This window comes from Chaetodon auriga, chromosome 22 (genome assembly GCF_051107435.1).
Source record: "Chaetodon auriga isolate fChaAug3 chromosome 22, fChaAug3.hap1, whole genome shotgun sequence".
Lineage (NCBI taxonomy): Eukaryota > Metazoa > Chordata > Actinopteri > Chaetodontiformes > Chaetodontidae > Chaetodon > Chaetodon auriga.
The window spans coordinates 9,521,278-9,539,898 of NC_135095.1; the positions used below are offsets into that span (position 1 = coordinate 9,521,278).

Here is an 18,621-nt window from a genome sequence, read left to right on the forward strand (position 1 = left end):
CCCAGAGAACTGTTGAGTTCACTCAGCAGTTTGCTTGCAATGGCACAACGAGAAAGAAAAACACGGCAAATGTGCTCATTTAATGGCAAGTCATATGTTAATTTTAATGACGGGTTTACCCGGCGCACAGGTGCGTCAAGGCTGGGGTTGCGGTGAGGAGGTTAATGCTCTCAGTCACTCTCACAAACTGTAAGCACAGAGAGCAGGAAAGGGAGGAGAGGAAAGAGAGGAGAAGGGGAAGCGAGGAAGAGGACAGGCAGAAGAGTTTGAATGAGTTCTGTGTTCCAACAGGTTTCTGCATCTCGAGGAAACCTGCTGGTCTCATTGGCCTGCAGGCCGCTGCCTTGGGGAATACTGAGGAAATGTCCTCATTTTCTGTTTTTCGAGGCACACCTTTGTCTATGTGTGAGCATGTGCAAAGTACCCCAGGTGCAGGTGGGGCTTTTCTAGAAAATCGCTCCTTCACGAGAACGTTTTTTGGATCGTCTTGATTAAGTGAGAACAGTAGGGATTTTTATATAGTCTGGCATTTATCGCCTTGTTTTCTGGTAAACATAATTACAATGCCTTTACTCGAATTATTTGGCAGTCAGTAGTGTCAATAACATTACAGCTGATGCCTTCATGAACAAAGCATGCATTAATTACTGCTGTGAAACATGCTGAAGTCTCCTGCTGTTCATTTTATGCGCCCTGCCTTTTCGAGGCATGTTTTGGTCAGCTCATTAGCTCAAACTCCAGACTGTCTCTAAGTTTGAAGAAATCTACAACCGTCTTTTACTGTATGTTGAAACAATTAGTGGATCAAACTAACAACAGAAGAGACTCTTTCAAAAGCCGTGATTTAAGTCCAGAGAGCAAAATTGAAGTTATCAGTAACATTTTACAGCCTTTAAGAACACGAATGCCGTGAAACAATTTACTCTGAAAACTCACAGTAGGTCAACAAATTTCTGCAGAGTGAATTATCACCTCCTCTCCTCCCGGGCAGCAGTGTTTACTTCATCTCTCCTGCCTCCTCACTCACATGGTGAGCTCAGAAACGTCAAATGGTATCAATCCTTTAAAAGCCATCAGGATAGTATGGCTGCAGGCCACGACATGGCACGCAGCTTTGCTCCACTATCCTCCTCCTTTATCGCCTGCCTGTTACTGCTGGTGCCACTTCATAAATAAAGCCATAACACTGGAGAGAGGCGGGGGGACAGGACTGTGTGTTTCACATAGACAGACAACATAAACAGGCTGACACACACTCACACACACACGCACTCTCTGGGCAGGTACTCAGTCTCCCGTCGCTGGGGAGCTTTAACCCTGACCAGCTTAGTTCAGAGGCGAGGGGCTTTATGGGACATTGGGGAGCAGCTTGCATGGAGTAAATAGACTATCCAGTGGTGTCTGTCCCAATCTCAGATTAAGCCACCAAAATCTCAGTGGTTTTTCACTCTGACAGAGGTGTGTGAAGACACATGAATGCGTACGTACGCCTCCACCACACACTTTCAGCAAAAAAGAAAAAACACATACACAGAACAGTGTCTGTGAGTGGGTCCCAGCGCAGCTCAGGGTTTTATGCTGACACTGAAGAATGTGTTCATCTAGGAGTGAAGGGCCCCTCTCTCCCTGTCTGTTACCTGCCTCTGCCTCGCAGACGGACTGAGTTACTGACTGACTGAAGTGTAGTGGAGTGGGGATCTGACAGGGATCTCCATGTGATCCACAGCAGCTCCCAAAGGGTCCGAAGTTAAAACCCAGCTTCTAGGGTGGGCCCTGAGTTTAGAGAGCTTTGTCCCCTACCAGAAAAGTCCAAAGACCGTGTGTGTTTTGTCAAAATGTGCTTCAGCAAAGAAACACCACTTCCCCGACTGTTTCAGTTGTTGGAGGTTGCTCTGGTTGCTGCCCTTTCCTCTGTTTCTGAGCCAACCAGGAGGTGAATGATTCAAAGCCAAAGTTAGGGATCGTTTGACGAAGACTGGCCTTCTACAGATCTGTGGTCGACGCAAAGAATTGGACTTTGTAAGAGATGGAGGGAAAATGAGAGAAATGGAGCGCACCTGATGGTGTCAGAGCAAGCACAAGATTAAATCTGTGCCACTCTCTCTGTGTTTTCTACTGCCCTGTCCTGGAGACAGCAAAGCAGAGAGCGCAAGGCGGAGGAACATAATTCATAATGATTTAACGCAGGCGAAGGGAGTTCATGAAGCGATCTTGCTCGAGAGCGAAAGAATCGCCCACGAGCCACGAGGAGAAGGAGTTCAGAAAAGAGTGGAAAGTTCGGGACAGACGAAGAGCAGTGGTGGTGTTGGGGAGAGGGGAGATGACAGGTGGAGGAGAGGTGGTGTACGTGCACCCCGTGAAAGCTGATTTGGAAAAATTTCAATTTTGTTTGACGCAGTTTAAGATCTAAATATTTATTCTTCTGTCTCTTTGTTAGCTCAGACAGCTCTGGAAATACTTTCACGAGTCACTGATAATATTTACAGTTTTTACATATGGGCTCGCAGCACGTTCAGAAGCGCTTTAGCTTTCTCCGTGACGTGGGTTTTCACACAGCCCGGGCATGATTGAATTCCAGCCTTGCACATAAGTGTTTTTTGATCTACTAGGCTTGATCCTTGCACACCAAAGCACCACCACACACACGCTACACTGTATGCACACACGTGTACACACACACACACACACACACAAGCACACACATCACATTATACGGCATCAGCCCAGGCTCAAAGTGGATCATTATTTACTAAACAGGTTGCCTAACAAGAAAAGACTGATTCCCCTGCAGGCTTGTATAAAAACCCTGGAAGCATGGCAGCGGAGCAATATCCATCATAATTGATGTGTTGCAAAGCAGATTACACACATTAGCGCACACTGTTCTAGCTATGACAGCTCCAACTGAACATGACAAATTCCATAATGTGGAAAAAAAAGCTATTTTACTCTCTCTGGGTATTAAAAGGCACGACAACTAACAAAGAGGCATTTGCATTTGCAGGAGTAAATGTGAGAGTACGTGTTTGTGCGCGCATTTGTTAGTGTGTGTGTGCATCCCTGTCGAGCTACACCTCCTCCACGCTCTCATCTCTCCTTAATTACATTCTATTTGTTCCACTTGGGGCGGAGGGTCCTGTAAACTGTTTGGAGCTTGGCACAGCTTCCCCCTGCTCAGTGACAAGACTTCATTCAACGCGGCTAATCCGAATGTAGCTTTAGCAACGTGGATGATGCGTTCGAGGCCACTGACAGCTGCGGCATTATTTACTGAGCACAGCACAACAGATAAACCCATTGAAATTGCAGCAGGTCGTTCATTGTGGGGAGGCATTAAGAGTGTCTGTAGCTGCCTAATCAGTGGGCTGGATGCTGGAGGAATAAATAAGCTTTGGGAAGAGGGGCGGCTTGACTCGCTCACTCACTCCCTCCTCTCCTCTTACTCGCTCACTCCCTCTCTCAGTCACTCTCCTCTCACTCTTCTAATCAACTCAACAGCATTACGGCAAATCTGCTACTGGAATTCCTGCTGGCTGCCTCTATTTCTGCACGAGTGCTATTAAATTAGAAAAGGCTGTAAATAATGCATCATTGATTTGCACTTGATGCTGTTCTCAAAGACTATCTCTTATTTTCTTTAATTTTCATTGTTGTTGTTATTATTATTATCGTGTTTAAGTTGTTAAAATTTGGTCGTTTTTTCTGGTCCACTCAGTACGAAACTACATTGACATTTCCTATTATTTTGACCAGTAATTTGAATTAACAACACACGTGCTTGATGTTCATTTTTTTGTCAGTAAATAACACTTAATGGAGGCTGAAAAAATAGTGTGTTTCACAAATTTCTTCTTTACATCCATAGCTCCATTTTTATTGATCTGAGCCTGTTCTGTGTGAGATGCTCAAAAGACATAAAAAGGAGGTGATTTCAAATAGAGTCTGAAATGACTATTGTTTTTAAACCTTAATTATTGATAAAAGTAATAATCTAGTAATAAGTTATAGTATCTACAAGTAATAATTTAGATATTATTCCTATAGTGTTCTTTGAACATATCCCCTGATTCTCTGTTTCTGCAGGAATTATTTAATTTTCAGTATCTTCTCTCTTTTTTTTTTTTTTTTTTTTTTTGCCTTTGATTTAACTGAACATATTAAGAGATCACTAATTATACAATTTATGTTAATTGTAAAAGAAGGCCTGGGCTGTGCTGTGTGTGTTTCTGTTTGACCGAGCTGTTCGGAGCCGTGTCGTTAGCCACACACCCACTCCTGCCGACCCACTAATTAACACCCCATGTTAATCACTCTCTGCCCAGCCAATAACCAGTGACATGCCATCATGCAGATCACTACATCATACCACAGCACAGCAGTACACCCAAGCCGAGCGATATTTTCCCTTTCTCCTTGGTGTTGTGTTGTAGAGACACATCAGTGTGTATTTTGACTTATTTGACAGTATGAGAGGGAACAGTTTGAGCTGTTTTCCTGAACAGGAAGTTGCTGTTCAGCAGGGCTGTCATTCACAAAGTGATGCTGAGGTGACACTAATACTTGAATGATGACAAAGAAACCATCACCCTCATGCATCCTCCAAACCTGTGGCTTCAAATTGACCCTGTATGTTTCATCTAGCACTATAATTTCTGATAGCACATTTATTTTTCTCACCATACCGAGTGCCACATGTATTAGATCTAATCCATTAGCCTGATCCTACTTTACATACACTGGTTTAAGTACATGTTGGCTAAATATCTTCCCAGTGAATCTGCCGTTCTGGCTGAAATAATGATTTTGATATAAGTTAAGCTGATTTGCCTAAGCTACCGAGTAATTAACTCAACTTAATCATTTCATTTCAATTCATTTCCATTACCTGAATTATTTTGCAGTCTCTCCTATCTTCTGTAATGTCTGTGTCTGCTTTAAGCTCACTGTTGTCTGGGAGTGAAACAGAGGGGCATCTGAACTCTGTTGCAATACTGACCTCTAGTGTCAGTTTGGCCTGGCTCTGGCTGCTGTGTGAGTTTTAAATGTGACATTTTAGCAGGCTCATTGGTAGTCCTATCTAAGGTAATGAATCCGCTTTGGACAAACTGCCTGGTTTGAAGCTTTAGCCTCCGAACGCCTGGAGCAGGGATTGCCCAGGATAGGGCAGAGGTAGATTAGGAGTCAGTGTAATGAGAGGCAAAGCATCTCTTTAGCTCACCCTTTGTCTTTTCCTCTATCCACCAAGCCTTGGAGGAGAAGGAGAGAGATACTTCTTTGGCCAGTGGCAGCCACACGGGCATTGGCTTTATTTTTCATCATCCTCTTCTCGTCTCCTCCCTGCCGGCTTCCTCCTCTTTTCCTATCGAAACCTATTTTTGCCTTCCTTTTCTCCGTCCTCAGCCGTGGATGCTGACACTTGCTCATGCCAAAGCGGCCTCACGTCCTCAGCGGGGGATTGTCAGATCTTCTAGAATATGGATAAACACAGACGCTTGCCAGCCACACTGGTGTGCAGCACATGGGTAATAGGCATAATAGGGTCAGGCCTGCATTTAATAAACAATTACCCATCTATAATAGATGAGTTCGGCTCCTAAGGCCCAGCGCCTGGCCTGGGTCGAGAGAGGGAACAGGAGAGTGAGAGAGAGGGAAGATGAATGAATAATGCAGACAAGATGCCCATCAGAGCAACCAAACGCAGGGGCCCATGCAGCGCCAATTATCTTCCACTGCTAATGATGATCATCTTGATGCTCTCCCCCAACACCCTCGTCGACACCGCCACCCTACACCCCCATGCCTAAATCTGACATTTACCCAGCTGCCCCTGCACCTCACCAAAGTGTCCCCAACAGGCCAAAACAGAAGCAAGAAGAGCCAAGCTTAAGTAGCGACTTTTTAAATGTGGTTCCTCATTTTGATGCATTTATTTTATTTCGGAGGAGCGGCAGAGGGGTTTCCTGATGGTGGGCTGGCAGGAGCACAGTGGCCATCGCTCCTCTTTTGAATTACAAATCAATCAGGTACCTCTCTCCGGCAGCTTCCATTCAGTCCAAGGTCACCCAGATTACACAAGGTTAAAGTGTGTGTTTGAGTGCGTGTGCATGCAGAGAGACCTGAGGTGGCATAGGGGTGGGCGGGGGGGGGGGGGGGGGGGGGGGGGCTGTCGCTAGTTGGATTAGCATACAACTCTGACAGAGCAAGGGAATTAAAGGCAGCACAGAGGTACGATGGCCAAACCAAGTGGTCCCCGCTCTCTGCTGTATTTGAATAGACAGCCTAAGATACGTGAAAACAGAGAGGCAGCGAGGAGAAGCTCTTTGGCCCCCAGGATCACAGGGGGAGGGGGGGGGGGGTCCGCTAGTTAAGTAGATAGGGCCTCAGTAGACTGCTTCAGTATGGGCTCTGGGAAAAATACACAGCCATTTTGGCTCCCTCAGGGCCAAAGTCTCTGGTAATAATGGAATCAGAGCCATGACCCTCCCAGGACACCGTACCACTGTTGGATATTCTATTAGTTTCCTCTGCAGTGAAAAGAAGTCCGTGCTCAGCTACTTTTCTCACTCAGAATCACATTTGTTTTACTTTTATGTAGCTTTAACAGTGACTAATCAAATTATTTAAAGTTTCCAGGAAGAGACTTCATTAACAATTGAACAGAGTGCGGTGCTTCTTATGACTACTGTAAAACCTTCCAGTATATGAAGCTGTGTGTTGTGGATATCTTCTAATCATATCTAATGTACTTAATGCATGCAAGGATATTGTAAGCTATTAACATATGCACAAAAAAAGCGAGCCCCATAATTGTTCCTTTTTACCATTTAATCCCAGCACTGGAAGATACAGCAGAGATCACATTAACATTTACATTTCTGAATCCTCCACCTCCTTGATACAGCTCCAGCTTTCAGCCCCAGCATCTCATCTGCCTTTACATAATATCAGGCTGTATTAATGCTACATATGGAGCTCCACTGTCTGGTGCTGTGTAGATTTACATTTTCCTAATGATGTGCTTTCATTTTTCCTCCGCTATCCCCCTTGTCCTTCCCTTCACCTCCAGCCCACAGCCCAGGGTGATTTAAAACACATACAACTGTACTGCCGTTTTACTGCAGAATAACACAAAGCGCGGGTTGAGACACCTTTGGTCGCCCCGGCCCCATCTGTTGCACATCTGGAAGTGGTGCGCCGCACCAATAATTGGAAGTCAATTTGTTTGAAGTTATGTATTTGGCATCTGGCTCGATTCATAAAAACTCTGGAAATCGCATTAATTTTATAGCATCTCGAGAAGGCCCAGCCACTTTTTTTTTTTTCATCTCTCTTGCGTTCCATCGTTAATGCACGCGGGGCCTTGCTAGTCTAGTGACGTGGGAGTTTGCAGAGCACTGGTCAGGGTGTGGTCCTTAATAAAAGCAGCATGAAGGCTAATGCCCTAAAGACTCATGGGATGAATTGCTACAGTGCACTGGAGAGACAACATTAAACTTAATGCTTGAATTTTGGCGAACTTTTATAATTTTGCCTTTAACTCTGACCTTAATCTCAGATCATTTCTTATTTTTCCTGAAGGGAAAAACTCATCCAGGGCCTAGTTTGCCACATTTCAAGTCGACGGGGTGACTGATTGAGAAGCAGCATGGTATTGTTTGTCACACAGCTCTGAGTCATGGCTGAAAATAGATATGACACTTGATGTTTGGTGCCTCTCTGCCGGCTGTCATATTGTTATTCCCACTCAAATTTCACCTAATTTGTGCACAAGTCTTGTCACAGTCCAGATCCTGATGAGGGCTTTTAGGTGGTTATTTTTTTCCCCCCTAGCTTCCTCGTACGTGTGGCAACGAGGTGCAATGAGATACACACCTGTGCGTGTGTGTGTAGTATGCATATCTGTGTGTGTTTGTGCCTGCGTGTGCACATTTGTGTTTGCACACAAGCACGTTTGATTAGGCTTGTTTGTGAGCGCGAGTGTGTGCGGGCCTGTGCTGGTGCTTGTGTACGTGTGTATGTGTGTGTGCATTGCAGTGCTCCAAAGTGAGTCTCCTCAGCGGGAGGTGATTAAGAGTTGCCAATGGCAGGCTCGACAGGTGAGTGCATTGTAGCACGCTGGCAGCTGTGGCATCTGCACAGGTGACAGCTTCTCCTGCTCAGTGGTGGTGTCAGTGTTGGTGGGTGGCAGGAGGTCTGACAACGTTGTTTTGGTGACAGAACGACTCCGCTGTGAGGTTCACGACATCACTTGCCTTCTTTAGATTTGTCAGTTTATACTGGGAAGTATAGGTAGTACCAGGGACTTAAGCATATACTGCCAAGGCCCTATTCCATATGTGAAAGCACTGTTAACCAACTATGTTTATCTGCTAAAAGGCATTTTACTTCATTGCCTTTTTAAAATAATTCACTACAAATGTGCTCTGTTGTACCACACTCCAGCCTTGGTGTCTTTTTATTAACATGCCGCACAGTGTCAGGACAAAACGCAGCCCACTGCTGCCACCTGCTGTTGGAAATACAGCACAGCAGCAGCCCTTTCATCCCCACGGTGAGGTAATTCTTTGAGGGAGGCCACTTTGCTGTGCATGCAGTAGTAACACAAAAAAAAAGGAATGGAAAGATTATTTTACAAGGTGTGCAGCTTTTGGCAGATATTGTAACTAGCTAGAAATCTGTTTCTTATGAGGGAGATTAGGAAGAGGAAATGAGAGAGCGATGGGGAGGTGTGTGGGATCACAAACTTTCTCAAATTAGTTTTACATGTTCAGATTCATGCTCCCTTCTTGACATGTGCGGCTAATGTTTCTAACATGACGGCGTTATCGGACGCCTGCGCTGTTCTGTCGGTCCGCCGTAGACACTTTCGGTTCCTGTGAGTTTCCAAACCGTGGGTTGATGAGCTGTGATATTCCAAATAAAAAGTCGCTTGTTCTGATGTCACCGTTGCCTCATCCGACCACGTTTCCTTTTGAAGCCTGTGCATAACTGGCCTTGAACTTTGTCCATGATAGCCTTTGATATGGAGAGAAATGAATTAATTAGGAAGTTTAATCTGACTTTCTTTTCCTTGCTTGAATGCTTTGTCTCTTGAGGTAGCCTCAAAAGAGTGGTATGTGAATGTGTATCTGTATTATTTTTTTCTTTTTTTATGTTCTGTCAATACTTTCATTAAGGTAAAGGGTATTATTCTGCCCCTGACTTTGGCTTTCATCAATTCCTGTGCTACACTAATTAGATTTGTGCATTTTTCCCAAGTTTGGTAAGACCAGAAAGGAGAAAAAAAAATCATTGAAAATCAAAATGTAAATTGAGCCTTTTGAAATTTCAGTCATGCTGACTTTTTCTTAGAAACTCTTCATGTTTTTTTAGCATAGTGAAAATCTATATTTACCTTCCATAACTGCTTTGGCCAATTACCCATAAACATCACTCACCACTTTGTAGTTGGAGTGACTGTACTCCGAAATGATTGATTGGTTCAGTCTTGTTTGCGGCCAAAGAGGAGATGCGAGCGAGGGACGTTTCGATTTCATTACAGAGAAACACGCGCCAATAACACTCTGAAACATTAATTGAGAGAGGCTTTGATGAGAGATCCATTTGGGAAGTATTGGTATGTTTTTTTAGACTGCTCTGTTTGCTCTATTATTAATGCATGACTTCAAGATGAGCAAACTACATGTAAATGATTTTTGAATGATACAGCTGTAGAAAACAGCAAGTTTGTGCTCATAATGAGGTCAAAGTTTTCGATGACTGTGTTCCAAACAAACTTTCCTCAGCAGTACTTCATCGTCGTGTTCCTACAGTATGAAAGGGTGCGTCTTCTCATCATGCTTACCTCAGAGAGAACTTTCTTAGCTCTCAGCTAACAGCTCTGATAGCAACTCCTTATCCCTCGCCATTACTCATCCTCAAGGGCTCATCAGCTCACAGTAGGCTCATCAGAATTATTACTCCTCCTCTACTTGTCTTTATTATCCAATTTCCCTCCTCTCTCCTCCTTTCTGCCACTCATTGCCAATCAGCCACCTTGTACGCCGGCCCTTCACCTTCCCTTATGAAACTTTTCAGGCTTTGTTCCCTCTTTTAGCCCCGTGGTCATCCAGCAAGAGTGTTTTGCACTACTTTTACCGCTGGTCACTTTGTATCATGTTTCTATCGTTGTGTTGAGCTGATGTGTACAGATCAGAGCGATGAGTGAGAGATTTGATGCCAGATGTTGCTCAATAACCGAACTAAATTGTAATAAATTCAGATCTTTTGTCAAAGATTGTGGGTAACGCACATAGGTCTGTCACTGAAAGTCTCATTTTTAAAGGACCAGTGTGTGGATTTAGTGGCACCTAGTGGTGAGGTTGCAGATTGCAACCAAATGAATGCCCCTCGCCTCACCCTCCATTTCCAAGCGTGACAGCATGAAAGTTTTGCGTGAGACAAACGGCCCTCCTTAGAGTCAGTGTTTGGTTTGTCCTTTCTGAGCTACAGTAGAAACATCGCAGTGCGGTTAGACAATGGTCCTTCAATTAAGTTAATGTAGAACTGTAGTAAAGTTTTTTTTTTTTTGTATTGTCTGTGGGTGTTTGAAGGCAGATGTTGAGCAAACATCTTCTTTGAGACGACAACAAGAAGCCAAAATCAGGTATATCAAAAAGAGGGGGTTTATTATATTTTTCCCACCCCGACTAAGAATAAAAAAGGTAACATGTTAGATAATATATATCTTTTTCATGAATACATGGATTAAAACATATATAAATACATGAACACTTATTTAACAATGACATATAAAAGACACAGACAAGACCAAAGACGTGTTAGGCATTGCGGTGAGTACATCAGTTACGTGTTCATATCTTTTTTAAGACCAAACTGGGAGATCGAATAAGGCACATCACACAATAACAATCCTGACTGCAGCCATTAAAAAATCCTTTTGTGAAGCAGTAGTATTTTCATGATAAAAGGACTGTTTTCGCAGGTTTTCAGTGATTATTTTGCATATGTTACAGTGTCCAGCTACCACAGTGTTTACTCACAAAAAAAAACATTTACATTATGTACTTGAAGTCTGCTAAATGTCTCCCTTTTTTCTTGTGAGTCTGTTTCTGCTCTGTCTGGGAGGCAGAGAAGCATTTTGATTGTCTATAGTTAAAAAGAGCAGATGGAGGAGCAGGAGGTCCTTGAGCTGTTCCTGGTCCTCCTGACTTTGGAGTTTTTTGAGCCAGTCAAGCTCTGACGCCCACCTGATCAACAAGAACTACACATGTTATATACTTCAATACAGGTGGCACATTGAAGGGCACTGCAGGTGTGTTACTTGCAGTCCTGTCAGTGGCCATTATTGTGCGCCCAGAGCCATCAGCCAGTCTTTTAAAGGCTCTGTGTACGCCTTATACCTCCGGGGATTACAAACGTGTTGTCATGAGGAGATAACAAAAGTGTGTAACTAAAGAGAGCACCCTTATAGGTCGTCTCCCTCGGCAGAGCTGAAGCTGCTCCTGCGGCTGCTGTCCTTGGACGCGGCTCCGGGCGAGCCCGCCGAGAGGAGCGGGTCGGTGCCAAAGGGCGAGAGCGGGTCGTCCATCAGGATCTCGTCCAGCCGATGCTCCTCCTTGAGCGTGGCGCTGAAGAAGTCTGTGAAGTGGGACAGCGGGTCGGAGAATGTGGTGCAGCCGTCGGCGCCGGGGATGTGATCTTGCGGGCCGCTGGCAGTGGGAATGGATGACACGCCAGTCACCACTATCCTCTGCAGGTAGTCGCTGTTGGGGTCCTCCTGGTAGAGGGGAGGCTGCTGGGGTTGCTGGGCCTGGGGAGACGACTGCTGCTGCTGCTGCTGTTGCTGCTTGAGGAGATGGGAGGATAGCTCAACTGACCCCAAAGCTGTAGCCATGTTTGGGAGGCCATGTGCTCGTGCTTGGATCTCAAGCTCCTGGAGAACAAAGGAAGAAAAACTATGAGTTAAAGATCTATTTCTGAGGTGTTAGGTAAAGTAAAATACCTCCACACCCATTACATGTTAGTCCAGATAAGGCCTGAATAAATACTCAAAAATGTGCGAATGCTGAACAAAGTTAATATCCTTAAATATGAGCCGATTGGGGCAGTCGCCACCACACCTTTTCCACATCTCCTCCACATACTGAGGTCAGTTTGGAGTGAGCTGCACTTGGGGAATTTTGGTGATGACACAGACTCTTCCCACACACACACACACTTATCACAGAGTATATGATCAGCACTCATCATCACAAAGCCTGTTTGACCTTTGATAGCTGTCCTTTATCGTCAGTGACGGTCAGTGTTTCCTGGATAGTTTTGTCACCTTGGAAGATGATTACCGTTCTTGTGTTCTTCCCATCATTGGAGTAAACTCAGAGAAACCACAATGTGTACATGCGGTCCTCTGTGCATGCATACGTCATTAAGTATATCTTCAGGTGGTGCTGATATTCTATTTCTGAGCTGCACTGAAAGCTGCAGTCATTGTCCTTCGTTCAGCAGATAATTGATGGGGGGAAGTGGAAGGACCTCGTGTAAACAACAGTAGGGGAGGAGTGTGGGGGTGGGTGTCTAATTTAGGTTTTGGGTTTGGAAAGCTTTGGAGGTGGAAATTAGTTTACGTTGTTGGGTCGTAAAGCTTTGGAGGTGGAAATTAGCGGAGGTGTAAAGCACCCTGGGATGATTGTGTCAGCTCTGTCTTGAACCAAGCGATCTTTGGCACAATGAAACAGGTCCGTTAGAGGCCTGGAGGAGGCTTTTAAATAACACACTGGTGTGAAAATGTTTACCTGAAGTGCGAAAACATTAGTGGAACATTAGTGAGTTGAATGGCCAACCCTTTGTGTTAAGGAGTAAACTAAAATTTATGAGGAACAACTCTGGTTTTGTGTTAAATACTGTTTAAGAACACCATACACTGCATGTTCAGTTGGTCTAAAATAGTCGGTTAATTTAATATGGAGAATTAAAATGTTAAGTTTGTCTAAAATAGTCGTTCAATTTAATATGGAGAATTAAAATGTGAAATAATACAGTTTTTGCACAGAATAAATGTCACAATAATAACATTTTACTTGTTTTAACAGATAAAGATTTCTGAGTTTAGAAACTCCTCACTCACTTTTTTTTGAGACAAAATAATTCTTCATAAATCCCACAATGGGGAAATTTGCAGTGTTACAGCAGCAAGGCAATAGTGCAATAGTAAGAAGCTATAGATTAGATAAGATATGATAAATATCTCTTAGTATTACTCTGATTTCTGAGTGTGCTATCACTGTGTGTACTACCGAAACACATTAAACCCGTTCAGACTCTTGGGCTTTATTACCTGGATCCTCAGCAGCAGTCTCCTGTTGGCTTGCTCCAGCTTCTTCTGACGGCTCTCCAGCTCCCGAGCGTGCTGCTGCTCCTTCTGCAGCCACCGTATGTACTCCACCGAGGCCTTCAGGATAGTGCCTTTGTTCCAGCGCATGTCACTGCAGAAAGAGGAAATGTTAAAGATAATCTTTTACACAGAACTACCTGATGTCGGCAGAATATCCTCTGCAATAAAAAAAAGGGGGGGTGGGGAGGGTGAAAGTTTTAACGCAGAGGTTTTTCCCCCTTTTATGATATGAATAAGAAATGGTGATTTACATGGGCCAATTATTCATCCTTGGACATTACATGGGGACACTGAATGGAAATTTTAATAGAATAGTTAAGTAGCTATGTGGAAAGTCCATTCTCGTACCTCCTTGTTCGGTAAAATTAATCCTCGAGTAAAAATAGGTGAGGGGAAAATGAGCTAAGTAGGAGTACAGGGGGAAAAAATGGAGCATTGGACTCCGGGTGCCAGAGTGCAAGTCATTCTTTTGCAGATATTATTGCTTTTTTAAAAAGGAAAGGGGAGCTGCAGTAAAATTGTCCTTTTCCACACGAGTGAGACGTTGGTCCGATCGGCGCTAATAATCTCTTTTATCCCGTGTTAATGGCACGACGACAACTCTAACCCCCCATTTAAATTTGAAGCAAAGTTCAATTGCAAAAGATGGCCGCCGGATTTCAATTCAGCGCCATGCTCCATCTCTATGTTCCAATTGTGCTTCAAACTTTGATTCAAATGGTGTGGCCTGCTTCTTTGCATTTGACCCTTTCCTCATCATTCATGCTTTGAGCTGAACTGCTGGGACCCAGCGAGAGGATGTACAGCTCTTGGAGCGTAGACTACAATGGAAGTTCAAGTGCACCCTTGAAATATGACTGAAATGTGAGTACTCATTTGAATTCAATGAACAACGTTTAGAGTGTCTTTGTGCTTCGAATTTAATTCGCTCCCAAGCCAGACAAGGTCTTGGAGCTGTTTCAGTGACATAAAGTGAAGTGAGGCGGGGGCATTGTTTCAATAAATACATTTAGATTTTGCAACTTACGGATCATTCGACTTTGGTATGAGTGTCCCCAGCTCTTTAATCCTGTAGTTGATGTTGTATCTTCTTCTTCTTTCAACTAAGTAAGACCAAAAAAAAAAAAAGCATGAGATGATTAGGGCCTTGTCAGCTGCTGTGCTAAAGGCTAGCAGTTTTTCCACATGAGGGGGTTGAAAGGCAGTGGGAGACACTTACTTAGATTATGGTTGTCTTTTTTCTGCCTCTCTTTGGCCATCACTCTTGTGTCGTGTTCTGTCAAAGAAACAAATCACAGAGGGGAACAGATTGATTAGCAACGCACACTAATTTTGGAACTGAAAGACAACGAACACAACACCACAAAAGGTCCAGTCAGGATACACACAGTCAGTTGTTTTGAGGGAGTTCAGTGCCGGGGTCAGCCAGAATCTGGAGTTTCCGTGCATCAGCCCAAACAGACACACATTTGACGTCCTCACACACACACACAAACACACGCTCACACTGAAAGAGCCCAATTTATCCCCCTCTAGCATGTGTGAAGCTCATTGTGGGGGGAAAAATGGTGATCACTTTTAAACTACTTACTCTGTAATTAAGACAGTTTAGCAAATTCACTAATCTGTCCGGGAGAGGGACAAAAATGCCAGTGCATCCATATTTGTATTCACATTCTTCCAAATTACATAATTGGGGACCTGAGATTGGATTTCCCAATTTGTCTCTGTTGATTCAATCAAGACAATTTAAACTCTGTGTAACAGCCCATTGTCCTCTCCACCCACACTCAAATGAAACAGATGGCAATTTACTTATTTGCCCGTCGAGAGTGAAGGGTTCTTCAGGCATACTTTCTATTTCCTAAATCAATTAGGCATCTTTGCTTGATGCATGACATTAATAAGAAATGTGTTAAAGGGCCCTTTGTTTTCGTTTTTCTTTTTTTTTTTGCACTGAGTCTACACGTTTCTCCGGCCTATTAACAGAACCGATGACAAGCCGGATAGTGTTTGTCAAACACTGGACGCAAATCAGCTTTTGTTGTTGTCGAACACACATAATTGGACTCAGTTTTAGCAGACACACACAGCACATCGTCTTGTTGAGCTAACACAGGTACACCGTTCTTCTAAGTACCCACCCAGAGCTTCATTTTTCGAGAAATATGCCATGTTTCTTATTCAAATGCGAGCATGTAAGAATTCATTAATTGGTTAGTTGTTTGATCATCGCTATGGTATGAGTTCATACCTGTGTATTCCCTTTTTACAGTGAGCTTTGTGGGGTTAGATGTGGGACTCATTCCACCATTAGGGGCGTTCATACCTTGTTCGCCCCCATAGACGTCCAGCATGCTGCCACTGAGGGACACCTGGGAAGGAGAGAGAGGACGGGGAGAGAAAGAACGAGAAAGGGTCAGTCACAGGGGAAGCACGCATAAACATTTGCATTTCACACACATCTCTCTCACACTTAAACACAAGCCACAACACAAATAGTAGTTTTTGGCTGCTGTGTGGCTTTGTTTAGCATTGACAAAAATGACAAAAGACAAGCGGAGTGATCAGAGCCTCGCAGAGAAGGTTGTCAGCCGGCAGGCCTCTGGCTGTGGACTTCCCAGCAGGGAGTTGTTGTGTCCACATGTCTCTCTCTGCAGGACAGGGCAAACCCAGTGCTATGTCTCGCATTGCTGCCATGTTGCCTTCTCACCTCGTATCACAAAGAGTGAAAAGAACTTAACGAGACCTTAACCTTGCTGAGACCAGGTCAAAAAACAGTCGCCCTCCAGCCGTACACCATTTAACCCTGACCTCCAACCCAGGCTTGCAGCCGTCTGAGGTTTGGTGTGACCAGATGTAGTGGCTTGATCTGCCAGTGCCACCGTTTTCAAGACCTCTCCTCTTGAAAGTGCTCCTCACACAGAGACGTGCTCTGTGTTGAAAATAGCATCCCATTAGATGAAAAGGCTAGCTAGGTCAACTGCTTGAACAGAGGCAAAACTGTTTTCCTACGGGTCTCTTCTCGTCTGGGAAAGCATGCATCAGTTCTGCGATAAGACGTCTTTTCACGGACTGGGGAGATGTCAAGATCTAGCGTGCTGACACACATGTGTGTCTAATTCGCATTTGTGCATTTATGGGAAAATGCTACAGAAGCCACCATGCATTCCAAGATGCGCACAGCCAATTTTGTCCATGACATGTGTGTCAAATCCAACTGCGAGACTGGTGAGTGCGATAAGGCTGCATGTCAAGTCAAGAGACGGGAAGGAATGGAAAGCAGGAGGGAAAAAAGAGGAGAAGAAACAAAACAGAAGAAACTGCAGACATTTCAGATATCTGCAGTCAGTTTGGTTTGCATGTGCGTTTTTTTTTCTCATTATCTCAACAAGATGGGAGAAGAGGAGGAGGAGGAGGGGACAAAAGTGCTTATCAAAATGAAAGATTGCAACAATCCCCCTACTACTCCTATTGTAATCACTTCAATCCCTCTCCCATCTGTGTTCCTGGATGTGTTGACACGGCGAAACGACGTGATGCATCGCACTGTATGACTAATTAGGATGAATTGATCCATTTAAGCATGGTATCATTTCTGAACAAGCCCATGGGGAGTGTATGCATTAGTCCAATCCAATGGCTCAGTAACTCTCTCCAACAAAATCTCCAACTCTTCGCTCCTCTGTCACGCCTCTCATTTGAAACCTACTTTCTCTCCCACTCCTCCTCCTCTTCCCCCCCTCACGCCTTATCTCTCCCTTCCTCTCATTCCTGCTCTTTCACAGTGTCCGCAGTGTTTCGCTCCGTTATCTGTGTGTATGATTCTTTGTCTGCCAATCTGGCTCTCTTTGTATTTAAGGAGTTAGACCAGATTCCCAGTCTTCCCATCCCACAATCCTTCTCTGTATCTGGTTCAGGTGTTGCTATGTTCTCTGGCCAGAAGGACCCCTTGTCCCAAATTTCTGCTCAGAGTTTTTGAATTCCTTCTTGGCTATGAATCCTACTGATAGTGCTTGTCTGTGGTGCCATTTCTAGTAGGTTGTCTTTCCAAGAATGGACCTTAAACTTTGGTTTAGACAGTTATTATAAATTCAGCTTGTTCTATTCTTATTTGTCCAAATAGTTCCCTCTTTTTTCACTTAATCTGTGTTGTTGATCTTCTTGAGCAATCTGAGAAATGTTGCTAAGCCCCAATGAACTTTGACTCATCTCTAGACTTAAGCTGACCTCAACCTAAGACAGGTCCCCCTTTTCCCAAGCTGGTCAAGCCTGCACCTAAATGTTTGGGTGGAGGAGCCCCATTTTCAAGTCCCCATTCATTATAAAACAGAAGAAGTCATCAGTTCAGGAACTCCATACAAACCTCCTTCATACTTGCATATAATCCTTCCACAACTTTGTCATAAAGACTTCTAGTCCTAATCAACTCATTTTAGCGCAGCACATTTCTAACATGCATAAACCTCACTGCAATAATGTGAGCAGGTTAACAAACAAAGGATATGTTGCAGAAATCAATAGAAAAGACCTTCAGACTGTTGATAGTCTGTCACAGTTTAAACAGTGTAAGGATGCAGCTGTAGTTAATGTGATTCATACTTACATTGTTTTGCATTATGATGTTAGGCTCCATGCAATCCAAGCCTCCATCATTGAAACCGGATTCAAGACTAATTAGGTCATCAATAACTTCATCCATTGGAAACTAAAAGAAAACAGTAATTTCAGTGTACTGATGGACAGACTGACCATGTTTGTACCAGAATTTCAATGCTGTCCAAGTCTGATCTTTTGAAATCCCAACATTCAAACCAAAATAGACAGGAGAAAGGAGAGGGACTGTCCAGAGACTAATCCAATAACAGACAAGCTCTCCACCGCCATGTCATTCATAAATTAGTTAGCGGCATGGCGGGAGAAACACGCATCTGTTATCAAAATAGTTTCCTCCTTTGAAAGGCTTCTCTCATCAGAGACTGCATGTCTGAAGTTATTGATGAGCACATCAGAGAGAGGGGAGATCAATAATGGCATCACTTTGTTTAGATGATTAGCTTGAACTGCTCTCTGAGATTCAAACCCAATCCAGATAGAAATTTTACAGGTTTGTCATACTTGGGAATTATATTACATGTTAACTGTCTATCCAAATAAAGTGTAAGCCATGATGTATCTCTCCATGACAGAAGTTAGAGGAACTAAGACATTATTCCTACGAATGGCAC

The 18,621-nt window shown here is 43.9% G+C and overlaps 1 protein-coding gene across 7 annotated transcripts in view; it reads right to left on the reverse strand.

Moving 5' to 3' along the window:
- Positions 1-10,814: 10,814 nt before the first annotated feature.
- The window catches only part of tfec (transcription factor EC), a 44,256-nt gene continuing 36,449 nt past the window's right edge, over positions 10,815-18,621 (reverse strand). For 3 of the 7 annotated variants that reach the window (XM_076722377.1, XM_076722380.1, XM_076722384.1), the window contains 6 exons: positions 18,000-18,101; positions 15,648-15,768; positions 14,613-14,669; positions 14,421-14,496; positions 13,337-13,484; positions 10,815-11,935 (listed from right to left, as the gene is read on the reverse strand). In XM_076722377.1, coding sequence (XP_076578492.1) covers positions 11,468-11,935; positions 13,337-13,484; positions 14,421-14,496; positions 14,613-14,669; positions 15,648-15,768; positions 18,000-18,101 — 972 coding nt within the window. In that variant the 3' untranslated portion in view covers positions 10,815-11,467. The remainder of the gene's footprint in view (positions 11,936-13,336; positions 13,485-14,420; positions 14,497-14,612; positions 14,670-15,647; positions 15,769-17,999; positions 18,102-18,621) is intronic. The other 4 variants (XM_076722378.1, XM_076722382.1, XM_076722381.1 and 1 more) reach the window with 3 other exon arrangements.